At 45.9% G+C, this 15,357-nt stretch overlaps 1 protein-coding gene across 1 annotated transcript in view; it reads left to right on the top strand.

The window, feature by feature from the left end:
* The first annotated feature begins 4,831 nt into the window (after window positions 1-4,831).
* The window catches only part of EIF3H (eukaryotic translation initiation factor 3 subunit H), a 155,413-nt gene continuing 144,887 nt past the window's right edge, over window positions 4,832-15,357 (top strand). The window contains exon 1 of the mRNA XM_073590224.1: window positions 4,832-4,986. Coding sequence (XP_073446325.1) covers window positions 4,906-4,986 — 81 coding nt within the window. The 5' untranslated portion in view covers window positions 4,832-4,905. The remainder of the gene's footprint in view (window positions 4,987-15,357) is intronic.

The following is a 15,357-nucleotide window of genomic DNA, read 5'->3' as shown; positions in this document are numbered from 1 at the left end:
GTAATTCATTGGGACCTGGAGGCTTGAATTCACTTACATTAGCTAAGTGTTCCCTCACCATCTCCCTGTTTATAGATAGTGTGGACTTCTACTAAATAAGTTGAAAATCTGCTAAAATGATAACTTAATTATTAATTTCTTATTTATTCCCCCGCCGCCCTGAAGGTCATCACGTCCATCATTCATGTGACCACTGCAGCCAGTCACTGGTCTTGACAGCTACAAGCTGTACTTTCCAGTCATCACCACTGAGACAAAGTGATTGGCTACAGTGGTCACATGAATGATAGATGTGACGTCACGCAGAAGCTCCTCTGTTTGATGTCAGTGAATGGAATCATTCATTATTTAAAGTGTTATTCGCATCACAGACATTTCTGGAACATTTACAATTCGGGGAGACACACCTATCTTCAAAAATAAAAAGCAAAACACAAAACAAATATCCTGGAATAAAAAAGTAAATCCAGGATATTTGTTTTGTTTTTTGCTTTTGGTTTTCTCTGTGTAAAGGTCATGTGTTCATATGCAATTACATTTTGCATGCACATTAATTTACTTTTTCTGCTCAGACCCAGTTTCTCATTATCTTCAAAAATAGCTGAGCAGGCGGATATGTCTTGTCTGAGATAAGTCCTTTAAGAACGGTCACTACACTGTGTATGCCGCTGTGTGGTCTTCTGGCTCTCTACACTGTGCACGTCCGGAGGCCGTGGCACCTGGAATTAGTCTATACTAAAAAGGGGGTATTACATATACAGAACCATGTGACGCTGTTGCTGGCACTTCTAGCAACACTGTAAGGGCTCGTGCACACGGCCGTATTTTTGGTGTCAATGCCATCCGACAAAACATTGTTATTCCATTGCTCCATGCGCAAGTCAGATTTTTTTCCTGGGACAGCGCCGGTAGAGGAAAAAAATCCAATATTCAAATTTCACTCAGCCGTGCAGGTCAATGAGTGTGTGGAATATACTGGACTACACTCGGATGACATCTGAGTGCAGTCCGATTTCTACTGACTGGCAGAATGGAGAATTTTTTTTTCCATCTTCTCTACCATGAGAATCGGTTTACACTCTGATCAAACTGTGCCAAATTGACCGGATTCTCTTGGATGAGAGAATATACACTGGTGTGACCCTAGGGTATGTGCACACGTTGCAGATTTGCCTGAAGAATTTCCTGCACAGTATCTGCACCTCTTGAAAGAAAACGCAGGTAAAAATTTTGATGCGGATGCGGATTTTCCTGCGTTTTTTTCATGCGGATTGTATGCGTTTTTGTAAATAAAGATATGTTATTTACCAAAAAAAAAAAAGATTTGTGATGCCATTTCTGGTCCAACCTCCTCTTTTACATTTGTCCAACCCACACTTCATTACACACACAGATAGATAGATATGGGATAGATAGATAGATAGATAGATAGATAGATATGGGATAGATATATAAATATTATCTATAGATCTGTCTATCTCATTCTATCTATCTATCTATCTATAGATAGAAAAAATCTGTGTTAGGCCAGGGTCACACTATGAGAAACTCGCACGAGTCTCGCACCTCAATGCAGTCACACACTCCGGTCCCGAGTGTCGGCTGCACTGCTGGGTATTGAGGTGCGAGACTCGTGCGAGTTTCTCGCAAGTGTGACCCCGGCCTTAAACGCAATATCTGTTTAATTTTTAAAAAAATGGAAAAAAAAATTGCTTGAGCTCCTGAACAATTTTCAAGTCCAGAGTGGGAAAGCCGGCGACTGGGGGCCGGTGTTTATAGCCTGGGAAGCGGGTAATACCCATGGATGCTCCCAGGCTACGAACATCAGCCCGCAGCTGTCTGCATAGCCTTTACTGGCTATTAAAATAGGGGGACACCCCAAAAAAAATGACGTGGGGTCCCCCTATAATAGCCAGAAAGGCTACGCAGACAGCTGTGGGCTGATATTCATAGCCTAGGAAGGGGCCATGGATATTGCCCCCCCCCCCCGGCTACAAACACCATCCCGCAGCCGCCCCAGAAATGGCACATCTGTAAGATGCGCCAGTTCTGGCACTTAGCCTCTCTCTTCCCACTGCCATGTAGCGGAGGCATATGGGGTAATAAGGGGTTAATGCCACCTTTGTATTGTAAGTTGACATTAAGCCCGGTTAGTAATGGAGAGTTATCAATAAGACACCTATCCATTACTAATCCTATAGTTGTTAAGGGTTAAATAAACACACACAGGCAGAAAAAAACCTTTTAATGAAGTAAAACACTACACAGCCGGGGACTCTGTGCAGCCTCAGTGACACCAGCGGTAGTCAGTGAGGCTGCGCGGAGTCCTCGCCTGACCCGAGGTGAACTCAGGAGCGTGGGAAAAAGTTCAGAAATTTTCCCACGCTAATCAGTTCATCTCCGGTCAGCCGGGGTGCCTGCGCAGACATGATTTCATTCATTCTGCATTGGTTTACAGCTGGGCCAGTAGCATTAGCACTGGTCCCGGTTGTAAACTAGTTAACCCCTTGTGATGGATTGCAGTGGGGGACCTGACTGAACGGCGGAGAGGTATGGATATTGTTGTTTTTTATTTTTTTTGTTACAGGAGAACAAGGGATTCTTTTGATTTGGCAGCATAATAAATTTTGTCAAAAACTTTGTGTAATTATTTCATTAAAAGAATTTTTAATTAATGTGTGTGTCTTTTTTAACCCTTTACTACTATACAGTAGGATTAGTAATGGATAGGTGTCTTATTGACACCTTTCCATTATTAACCCGGCTTAATGTCACCTTAGAATGGCAAGGTGATATTAACCCACTATTAACCCACATGCCACCACTAAAGGCAGTGGGAATAGAGAGGCTAAGTGCCAGAAAAGGCGAATGTTATAGATGCGCCTTTTCTAGGGTGGCTGGGGGCAGATGTTCTTTGCCGGGGGGGGAACAATGGACCCTTCCTAGGCTATTAATATCTGCCCTCACTCACTGGCTTGCCCTCTATGGCGGAGAAAATACCGTGGGAGCCCACGCAATTTTTTCCCACGATTATAGCCTTTAATTTAACCCCTAGAGTTCCAATTTTTTCCTAACACAAACTAATAAATGTATTAAACACTGACATATAAATCGTTTTGAAATGACATGGTTTACTATATGTCCTGTCAGGTTCTGCAATTAGTTTACTGAACCCGACAATTGAATTAATGGCTACTTTTCTATATATACATATATCTCTATATGTGTCACTGACATATATATAATAATAATAATAATAATAATAATAATCTTGATTTTTTTATATAGCGCTAACATATTTTGCAGCGCTTTACAGTTTGCACAGTATATATATAAATATATATATACACCTATTCTATGTGTATGCATGTATTTTTTTTAACCTGTCAGTGTAATTTTACTGTAGATGCATATGAATTGCCGGCTTTTCTAAGGACAATGGTGCGTAAAAAACGGACAGCACACGTGTGGCGCCCCCAGGAGTATGGCCGCCACAATGGCATTTTCTTCCTCCAGGGAGGGTGATGTCATGCTTGGAAGCAAGGAAGGGTCTCTCTAGCAGTTAATCTTTTACATGCAACACAGTTCCCACTCCAGGCCAGCAGAGGGAGCTCTGAACCAGGAGTGGGGGAGGAGCGCGCTCTGAGGGCCAGGAGGGGAAATAGTTAGTGTGATGAGGGCAACGAGTGTAGATGTGTGGAGAGAAGCTGGAGGTTGAGCTGAGGACAGAGAGCTCCCTCCCAGTGAGAGCGCATGATCTGGAGCCCGGTCCCCGAGGTTGTATGGAAGCTAATGGTCCTGCAGCAGACACCGGAGGAATAGAAGTAGTGACCACTTTATTCCCAACTCAACCCTTTTTACATGGGCGCCCAGGGCCACGGACCGGGTCACCGCTGCTGTGACAATCCCTTCTGAGAGACCGGCCCGGTACTGAGTACCCCACAGCCCTGGGAGGGCGACCCACACGCATGGTGCGAGTGCTGTGCGTTTTTCTCTCGCATTCATTGACTTGCATTGGCGAGTCTTGTCTGAGACTCGCAGCAAATCGCAGCATGCTGCAATTTTATTCCAGCCCGATCGTGATCCGATCCGATCTGGAAACAAAACGCAGATGAAGACACAACGATAGATTAACATTGGTACAAATTCAATCCGCTTTTTTATCGGATTGAATTAGTCCAATTTAATCGCAAGTGGGCATGAGGCCTTACAGCGCCAACCTCACACTGTCTGTAGGGTTAGGCGCTTCTTTTACACTTACCGGGTTTTTTTGTGGCCCGTTATTGGCCCGTTTTTGGGGGCCGCATCGCCACAATTTTTACGGTCTGCCGCAATAACTGACGGCAAAAAACTTGCGGATCGCTGTTTTCCATGTTTCCAATACTATGGAAGAAGTATTGGAAAAAAAACGGCGTTCCACAAAACCGGAAGTGACCGTGCCCTGCAAAAAGAAACTTCCATCGTTATTGCGGCCCCATTGATTTTCAGTGGGGGCCGTGTCTGTTAGCCATGAAAAAAATCGCGCAGGCTCAATCTTTTTTCACAGCCGCAAATACGGCCCTCACGGCCATACGGCACACGGCGCACCGTGGAATTATTGAGGGCCGATTTTGCGGCCCCATAGAAATCTATTGGGGCTGTAAAAACAGCAAGCAAAAACACGGTAAATGTAAAAGAAGCCTTACCATGCATAACCCTCCTGACAGGTTCCATTTAATCATACTCCATATAATGCTATTTAGGGGCCTAAAGAAAACGTAAAAAAAATGTGAATTTCTTTACCCACAACTAAGATGGCGCTCGCCAAGTCCCGCCTCAGCCGGATGACGTCAGACCTTCGCCCACTTCCTGTTTCCGCCGCGCGTGTGCTCTCGCTCTCTTTCTTTCTACCCGGCAGCTGAAAGGATGGCATCTCGTAGAGAAGCCGGCAGCGCGGCCCCGGCCGCAGCGGAGATCCCGGTGAAGCAAGTGCAGATAGACGGACTGGTGAGTGAGCGTTATATAAAGGCGGAGGTGGTAAAGCGCGGGCCACTGCCTGCTGGAGGAGCGCGAGTTGCTTGCTGGAACTTGTAGTTCTATGAGCAGTGTGGTCACATAGGATAAAGCGGTGATGTTCGGCTTGTGAAACTACAACTCCCAGCACTTGTGCATACCTGCTGGCTATAAGGGTGATTTTCACTAATTGCCCGACCATTCTGCCTGTGGTCCCTCGTAGGGTGCGGGCTACCACTGCGTGTGTGCGGCTGCATGTGTGCACGGGGGTGCGCTGGGGCGGCTGCGTGTGCGTGTGGGGGTGCGCTGGGGCGGCTGCGTGTGCGCGCGGGGGTGCGCTGGGGCGGCTGCGTGTGCGCGCGGGGGTGCGCTGGGGCGGCTGCGTGTGCGCGCGGGGGTGCGCTGGGGCGGCTGCGTGTGCGCGCGGGGGTGCGCTGGGGCGGCTGCGTGTGCGCGCGGGGGTGCGCTGGGGCGGCTGCGTGTGCGCGCGGGGGTGGCTGCCGCTGCGTGTGCGCGCGGGGGTGGCTGCCGCTGCGTGTGCGCGCGGCTGCGTGGTGGGGAGGCTGCTGCGGCACGGAGGAGGCTCCGCCAGCTTTTCTGTATCGATGGTAACCAAAATGTCTGCTTGTCCCCATTGCTACATATCCTTTTTGTGCTGCAGATTTTGACTAACGGGGGCGGCACTGAGACCCCCAATAGCCCGGATACATAGTAACATAGTTTTGAAGGCTGAAGGAAGACCTTATGTCCATCTAGTTCAGCCTATTTTTAGTGCAGCTGTTCTGCATTGTTGATCCTGGGGAAGGCAAAAAACCCACAGAGTAGAAGCCAATTTTCTCCATAGGGAAAAAAATTCCTTCCCCTAAGCTGGGTCAACCATCTACCTATAATATTCTGTTATTCGTAACCTTCTATACTGTTACTCACAAGAAAAGCATCCATTCCTTTCTTAAATTCATTCAGTGAGTTGGCCATCACCACTTCCTCAGGAAGAGAATTCCAGAGCCTCACTGCTCTTACCGTGAAGAACCCTCTTCTATGCTGGTGCAGAAATTGTCTTTCCTCCAAACGAGGAGAATGCCCCCTTGTTCTTGTCACAGTCCTTGGTACAAACAGTTCATTGGACAGATCTCTGCATTGCCCTCTGATATACTTGTACATATATATTAAGTCTCTCCTAAGTCTTCTCTTTTCTAGAGTAAATAGACCTAATTTTGATAACCTTTCTGGGTATTGTAGTGAACCAACTCCATTTATCATTTTAGTAGCCGCCTTTGAACCCTTTCAAGTTCAGTAATGTCTTTCTTGAGCACCGGCATACAAAATTGCACACAATAACTCCAAGTGTGGTCTGACGAGTGATTTGTACAGAGGGAGAATTATGTTTTCATCTCGTGTCCCCAGACCTCTTCTAATGCATCCCATGACCCTATTTGCTTTGGTGGCAGCTGCCTGACACTGGGCACTCCAATTTAGCTTCTTACTGACTAAGATGCCGAAGTCTTTTTCCATGTCTCATTTCCCCAACAGTTTCCCATTTAGTAAGTAATTGTCGCATCTGCTTCTCCTTCCCATGGGCATAACCTTACACTTATCTGTGTTAAACCTCATTTGCCATTTTTCAACCCAATTCTCCAATTTACTCAGATCTGTCTGTAGTTGCAAACTGTCCTCCTTTGTGTTAACTACCTTACATAGTTGTATCATCTGCAAATACTGATATTTTACTGTGTAAGCCATCCACTAGATCATTAATAAATATATTAAATAGTAGGGGGCCCAATACAGACCCCTGTGGTACCCCACTAGTAACCCTGGCCCAATCTGAGGATGCTCCATTAATAACCACTCTTTGTTTTCTATCACTAAGCCAGCTACCTACCCATCTACACACATTTTCCCCTAGCCCAAGCTTTCTCATCTTACTTACCAATCTTCTATGTGGGACAGTGTCAAATGCTTTAGAGAAGTCGAGATAAATTACATCCAATGATTCTCCTTGGTCCATTTGAGAGCTTACATCCTCATAGAAGCTGATCAGGTTAGTTTGACAGGAGCGATCCTTCATAAATCCATGTTGATATGGAGTTAAACATTTATTAACATTGAGATATTCCATAATGGTATCCCTTAGAAACCCTTCAAAAATTTTGCCCACAACAGATGTTAAGCTTACCGGCCTATAGTTCCCAGGTTCCCTTTTACACTCCTTTTGAATATTGGTACCACATTTGCTTGCCGCCAATCAAAAGGAACAGACCCTGTGTCTATAGAGTTTTTAAATATAAGGAATAGAGGACTGTCTATCACATTACTTAACTCCCTTAATACCCGAGGGTGAATGCCATCAGGGCCTGGTGATTTGTCAATTTTCATCTTACTAAGGCGGTTCTGCACTTCTTCCTGGATTAGGCAGCTAATACTTAATGGGGAGTTTACATTATCACTCTGCATTTCCCCTGGCAAATCCTTTTCCTGTGTGAACACTGTTGAGAAAAAAGTATTTAAAACATTTGCTTTTCCCACATCGCTCTCTATGATTTCACCCTCATTGTTCTTTAAAGGGCCGACACCATCAATTACAATCATTTTACTGTTTATATAATTAAAGAATAGTTTGGGGTTTGTTTTACTTTCCTTAGCAATGAGTCTCTCAGTTTCCACTTTTGCTAAAGTAAACTCTTAACAAATTCGGGCATTTTTAATTTTTGCCCTTTTGTATTATTTTCACCTTTTCCCAATAGCCACAAGTTACGGTAGTTTATACGTTCTCCACTGACGTATAAGGGCTCGTGTGTCACGGGCCGAGTCTAAGTTTTCAATGACACCATTAATTTTACCATATAATGTAGGGGGAAGGGAGAAATTCTGTGTGGGTGGAATGGTGAGGAACGTGCTGCCATTAGTTCGTCTTCAGTTTTTCTGTGTGGATTCTGCAGGCCGGTTGCACTTCCGGTGATTCTATATCAGAGCTCTAAGGCTTATTTTTTCTTCATATTTTAGTGGTTAAATTCAAAACCGTAAAGGGAATCGGTCAGCAGCATGATGGAGGGACAGAGCCCCAGATTCCAGCTATGTGTCACTTACTGGGTGAAGCAGTGGTGATGTTTTCTCTGCTGCAGAGCTTGGAATGCTGAGCCCTGTATAACCCACATCACTGGCTGCTTTCTGTGTACAATATATATAGGCTGTGCACAGTCAGTCAGTGCTTGGGGCACTGGACTAGGAGGCACGAGACACCAAGTCCTGGAGTGATAATCTGCTGCTAAGTCACTGATTGTATTTAAACAGCCCAGTAAGTGACTCAACACCGGAATCAGGATCTCTGCCCATACATCATGTTGCTCTTGGATTTCATAGCAAAACCTTAGTGTGATTTGGGTTCTTTTCAACCAAGATAGCGACTGAGCTTCTTAGGCGGACTCAGATGGTGCCCGCACAGAACCTTCAGGAAACCTCTTATGAGGCTGCAGTCAGACGGACATATAAATGGGAGTAAGATCAGAACGCAGTGCATGGACTGGCATCTACTATGTGCTTACAAAGGGGCCCTTGTACCTGTATTCCTAAAATATAAGGCTGGAAAAACGTCCCCTTTAATGCCTGATTGGTAGAGGTTGTGTGCCGATGGTGTCCATGCAGGAGGCTGTTGCTGGTGTACGGCCTAGTGGAGTTGTCCCTGTGCAGCCGGCCATACACGTGTGATAAAGGGCTAGGATAGCACATCACTGACCCCTTATCGCCGCCGCCTTGGGAGCGCTGGCCCCGCCGCCTCCTCTGTGGTTTTCATGGACAGCATGTCAGATCATAATCGGCAATTCAAGTCTACTGATCCATGGAAAAATATTTTCAGACTGACGCGAGACATTTTTTTTTTTAATCGCCACATTGATCAAACTCTTTGGGATGTTTTTCTCGGGTTTGGAGAAATCTGTTGTGTGAACCTGCCCTTAGGTTGATGGTGGTGAGTGGGCTCCTGAGTAGTGGGGGCCGGTGGTATGGCTGAGCCACAGATCCTCACTCTCCCAACAGCTTTCCCTCTGCAGCATTCGAGAAGCGCTTCCCAAGGAAATCGGTCAACAGAACAGGTGGCCGGGAACCTCGTCAGCGAGCTGTAAACTTATGTATTTGATTTTGTTCTAGTTTTCTTGAAGAAAAAGCCGCCAATTTGGTACATGCCTGGTTTGCTAAAAAAACAACTTGGTGATTTTTTTATTTTTTATATTTTTGATTCCACCTCTGCCACTTTTCTAATAGCTTATTATTGCTGCCACAACAATTATAGCATAAAAGGGTCTGCTATTATATACACTCACTGGCCACTTTATTAGGTACACCATGCTAGTAAGGGGTTGGACCCCCTTTTGCCTTCAGAACTGCCTCAATTCTTCGTGGCAGAGATTCAACAAGGTGCTGGAAGCATTCCTCAGAGATTTTGGACCATATTGACATGATGGCATCACACAGTTGGCGCAGATTTGTCGGCTGCACATCCCTGATGCGAATCTCCCGTTCCACCACATCCCAAAGATGCTCTATTGGATTGAGATCTGGTGACTGAGGAGGCCATTTGAGTACAGTAAACTCATTGTCATGTTCAAGAAACCAATCTGAGATGATTCGAGCTTTATGACATGGCGCATTATCCTGCTGAAAGTAGCCATCAGATGTTGGGTACATTGTGGTCATAAAGGGATGGACATGGTCAGCAACAATACTCAGGTAGGCTGTGGCGTTGCAACGATGCTCAATTGGTACCAAGGGGCCCAAAGAGTGCCCAGAAAAAATTCCCCACACCATGACACCACCACCACCAGCCTGAACCGTTGATACAAGGCAGGATGGATCCATGCTTTCATGTTGTTTACGCCAAATTCTGACCCTACCATCCGAATGTCGCAACAGAAATCGAGACTCATCAGACCAGGCAACGTTTTTCCAATCTTCTACTGTCCAATTTCGATGAGCTTGTGCAAATTTTAGCCTCAGTTTCCTGTTCTTAGCTGAGAGGAGTGGTACCCAGTGTGGTCTTCTGCTGCTGTAGCCCATCTGCCTCAAAGTTCGACGCACTGTGCGTTCAGAGATGCTCTTCTGCCTACCTTGGTTGTAACGGGTGGCAATTTGAGTCACTGTTGCCTTTCTATCAGCTCGAACCAGTCTGCCCATTCTCCTCTGACCTCTGGCATCAACAAGGCATTTCCGGCCACAGAACTGCCGCTCACTGGTTTTTTTTTCTTTTTCGGACCATTCTCTGTAAACCCTAGAGATGGTTGTGCGTGAAAATCCCAGTAGATCAGCAGTTTCTGAAATACTCAGACCAGCCCTTCTGGCACCAACAATCATGCCACGTTCAAAGGCACTCAAATCACCTTTCTTCCCCATACTGATGCTCGGTTTGAACTGCAGGAGATTGTCTTGACCATGTCTACATGCCTAAATGCACTGAGTTGCCGCCATGTGATTGGCTGATTAGAAATTAAGTCTTAACACACAGTTGGACAAGTGTACCTAATAAAGTGGCCAGTGAGTGTATATGCCGGAATGTGGACTTCAGTCTTGTGCAGAAAAGACAGCACAGTATGTGGCAAAGTTTTAAAGAGTTGTGCGCCTCTTGTACTAGTGGGCTTCTGTTTTAAATGGGTTGTCCGGCCTGAGGCTGCAAGTCTAGAGATGCTTTATGTGGCTGCAGACTTGTGAACCCTCACATTGCGCATACTGTGCTCTGTCAGGATTCTCCAGCCCTGGAAGCGGGCATGTGCCTGACTACAAGTATGCTGTTTCCATACATGCTTTCATGTGCCATCCAAACCTGCACGGCCTCACTTGCTGGAAGTGTAGTGAGCGAGGCCGGACATGTCAGGTCGGAATGTGCCTGAGAGTAAGCAAATCTCATACTTGTGGTCACGTGACCTCCTGGTACCGGAGAATCCTTACAGTGTGTGGTGCTCGCGATATGAGGATTCACAAGTCTGCAGTCACACAGTACCCTAAAGCTGGACCGACAACCTCTTTAATTCAAGGGCAAATGAGGGGACTTCATGCACCCTTGGAGACGCCGTCCGCAGACTTGTAGCCACAGTCTGGGCAACCCCTTTAAGACTGGATTTATGTCATGGCAGTCTTGTTGCGTTACTCAATGTTTTGGAGTTCAGCCATGGGAAATGTAGGCCAAGCTGAGCAAACCATGGTGGCCTCAAAACAACGGGTGCAGCACAGGACTGGACAAGACGTGAACATGATAAATACCCACCTTCGGGGTACGGTGGCACCTCGCGATAAGCATACGACGTGCGTGCAGGTTCTTTTCCGTATTATTTGCTGGGAATGTTCTTATTTTATTCTACACCGCACAGGGAAGTGTTGAGTGTTTTTTTTTTTTTTTTTAGGAAGGCTGAGGTGAAGATCTCGCATGTCTAGTGAGTCCCGCCATTATGGCGCTCGGAGGGCTCTACAGACGGCAGTAACCTGGCGCTTTGTTGCTTATCTTCTATATCAGCAGTTTACACTTATCGTGATCACCAAACATTTCTGCGCCTCGTACCGTGCACCCCCACCCTTCTCACATCCACTGTTGGATCGCTTGGAGATCGGTATTTTTGTATCTTTTTTCCTGAAATTCAGGCTTTAGCACATAAATATTGGTGGCTGATCTGGAAATGGATGATTACAGTATACACAATCAGCTCTAACATCAAGAAGGAAAACTTGTGGAAATCACAGAATGGAGACATGTTGCTGATGTGTAAATGACGAAAAATGGATATATTCAATCTGGAGGATGAGCGTCGCCTGCAGAAATCCTGGTACTTACAGCCTTGACTCCTATCACTGAAGTTATTAATGGGCGGAGGAGGAAGGTTGTACTGCGCTGAATGCACTTGGGCAAATCATCAAGATCCGCTGCTGGCAGCTCCTGTGTAATCACCGACCAATGAAGTCCCAGATGTGTTCGATAGGAGACAAGACCATAGACGCTGCAGCCATAGTAGCACGTCTAAGCCATGCAGGATGCTCATAGTAGCTCTGGCAAAGTCTGGCCTGCTTTTGAAAAATGTCTCCTGAACACTGAAATTGCCATATCACTGGTTCCACAACCAGATCTATGCATCTCTGAGCTGTTAGTGCACCTGGAATTGTACAGCTACCGTACGTTATGCCAACCAAAAGTATAATCCCAGGAGTCGGGCCATTGTCACATTCCCTCACGAGAGCCTCTCCTTGACGTTGCCCACGTAATCTTGTCAGATTAAAAAAAATGGCGCATAGTAAATCCACTGTGGACTGCAAGCGAAATTAGACAACACATATAAAGGCTGGGGCGTCTTGACGACTACACAAACCGTCAAAAGTGGTTTACACGACCTTGGGTACAAGAGGTCTACTGACCTCACACCACCGCTCTCAAAGGCTATTCTGATGCAGAGCAAGAGTGCAAATGAAGGCGTCCACCAATACTTGGTCTATCCTCTTCAGTGATGAGTCCCGCTTTTGTCTGGAGACCATGTAGTTTACGCCATGAATAGGCCTTCACGAGGGGACATTAATGTGTCCTAGGAGATGTTCTTCAGTATGGCAACGCTGCATGTTTCTTGTGCTAATGTGGGCAGCCTGTGTGGTCTAAATGTGCTACCACAGTTTGCTGCATCTCCAGACTTGTCTTTCATAGAGCACATCTGGGACGTTATTGGCCGGCAAGTACAAAAGAGCTGCCAGCAGTGGATCTTGACGGTTTGCCCAAGTGCATTCATTGTGGCAGAACTTTGACAGCATTGCAGCCCATCTGTGAGCTCAGCGGCTCTGCCTGAGATGATGGCAGTAGCTACTCAGCTTATGGTTGGCTGTAGTGCTGAAAATTTGATGTTGGTGCTGCAGTCAATAATCGACACGAGGTGCAGTGGTGGAGACCGGCTGAGATTATTTGCACTGGAATTATTCAAATTTGTTCCTGGGATCTCAGATTTCTGAAACCAGAAAACTCCTTCAATAGTTGGAAATTGGTGGAAGGCAAATATTCTTAATAAGCGTAAGTGTTCCTCCCCCCGAATCCAGTGCTGCTCCTGCGGTCTTATCTGGTACCAAAAGTAATGAAATCCTTTCTAATGGTCACTTGATCTGTGACCTTGGGTGAGAAAATAGTCTTGTGCTTCAAAAACTCTGGAGCCACGTCGTGGTCTATTAGATACTTCGTGCCCTAAGGTGGACCCTAAGTACTTGGGGTCTCGTAAAGTCAAGCCAAAGCCAGATAGGACTCATCTCTGGGTGCGGTGCACCAACTCTACTGCTCTAGTCTGTTTTATCTCGTCACCACTATATGGCACCGCTGCGGCCGATCCATGATCTTGCCGTCTCGTGCTCTCTGTCTACATCGGCAGAGCTGCTGTGCTCAGCGATTGTCTGCAGCGGCGATCATCGCTAGTGCTGTGCTCCTCCTCCTCAACCAATACACCGAGATGGGAAGTTGGTGCCGAATGGAGGGAGAATGAGGACGTCTGGCTTTTGGGTAATGTTTTTGAAAGTGGAAAAACCTTTTTGAGTGTTTTTTTTTTTTTTTTTTTTTTCCTCTCCATTTGATGTCATATTCAGTGAGTTGATCATGGAAAATGATAAATAGGTTGATCAATATGTTTGCAAGCTTTGGAGAAGCAGCGTCTGTGCGACTGTCAGATAACTGTCCTACCCGCCTGTTAACCTTGTCAATATGGATTGACCATAACTTATTTTTTTTTAATAATGTGGCTATGCTGGTAGGGTATCGGCACGATGGATTGCCAGAACATATAATCGTCTTTGTAAGGCCGGCTATTAATAAGAGCCTCTGTAATGAGACAGATACTGCGTGGCATTGTTCTGCCTCCGGCTGAATGCGCCTGCCTGCTCAACGGCTTGATGGATTTAGTCGGATTCTGATCTCTTGGCGTTACTCGCTGCTTTGGGAACCTGGGAGATCGTCTTAGCGAGATGAAGAACATGGGTTTTTAAGTTCAAGACAGATTCTCCCTCCCCGGCTTGCCAAAACGTCTGAGCGATGGGACGCGGTTAGAGGCCTCGTCTCCAAGTGCGAAAATGAATTTAGCTTTTTGTCCTTTGACAACTCTGGGGAGCAGGATGAGGACAAAGTGTCCGGCAGATAAATGGCGTGCTTCCCCGGCGAGCTGGCGCTATCAGGAGAGGAAGAAGAGTAAAACAAATCCACCCTGTAAGAAGGCGATCAGGTCATCGCTCAACCACCACCTTCACTAATAAAAATGACTCCGCGGCCTACAACGGGGGACTTGCGCCTCCAGAAAGAAAAACTGCACCGTTGTAAGCTCGTCTTGCCGATTTGACTTTTTTCTTTGTAGTTTTTTTTTTTAAATTATTTTACCAGAGACATGTTCAAGTGGAAACGTTTTTCCGGTGTCAGAATATTTCTCGCGTTCACTTTAGGCTCCTTGTGTATACTACATAGTTCTGAGCCTTAGAACTCGGAGATATTTCATTGTAAGCACTTGGCGGATAGCGTCGAGGAGTAATTTCCGGTTGGCACAATGGAGCCACTTCTTTTATTTTTTTACTTTTTTTTTTTTTTTTTTCACTTTTCTCATTTTATTTTATTTTTTTTGGGGGGGGGTGAGGGATTTTTTCGGTATTATGATGAAAGTCTTCTAGCAGATAAGGACGCATAGTAAAATGTTGGGAAACTAGAACTTACCTTGGGTCAAGTGTTTTGTAGGAAGCTGGACCTGTTGCAATTTTTGTGATTTGGTAAGAAAATGAGTCAAAAAGTGGTGAAAAATAACATTTTCATCATAATAGCCTAGACCCCCCCCAAGATATGCTGTCAGCGGGGTATGGTGTCTAGCCTGGTGAGGCAGGTTTGGGTATATCCATCCGGAGTTATCGGGGGCTCCTATCACCGTTAGATTTTAGGGAATTTAGAGGTTTCCTAATGTCCTCAGAGAATCCGGAATTTTTCTTGTTGCAGGGCAGATGTTGTGATAAGCCTTCACCATCTGAAGCCCCTCCATCCGCATTCTGTGACATTCCCTGCCGGATACAGGAGTGCTGTGCCGTCTTTCATTTACGTGACCGCTGCTGCCATTCACTAGCCTCAGCGCTGACGTTTGCATACTTAGACACATGACCCCTGGAATCATTGATTGTCTGCAGCGGTGAATGATTGTCAGGATGTCATCACTTTTGGCTCAGGTTTTTGTATTACTTGCCAGCTTTGGAAAAGTTTCATAAGAAAAAAGTTTGAGATCTATATTATCACATAATTTTTATATGTATCTAGGACTGGAAAACCCTCCTGCTGCCATGCGCACACTGAGGTCCTGCGTTGTCGTTGCAGTTTTTCTTCTTTGAGCAGAAATGTTGGAAGCA

This window comes from Dendrobates tinctorius, unplaced genomic scaffold (assembly GCF_039654945.1).
Source record: "Dendrobates tinctorius isolate UK_male_01 unplaced genomic scaffold, ASM3965494v1 ptg000116l, whole genome shotgun sequence".
NCBI classification, from domain to species: Eukaryota; Metazoa; Chordata; class Amphibia; order Anura; family Dendrobatidae; genus Dendrobates; species Dendrobates tinctorius.
This window is presented reverse-complemented; position numbering and strand designations above follow the sequence as displayed.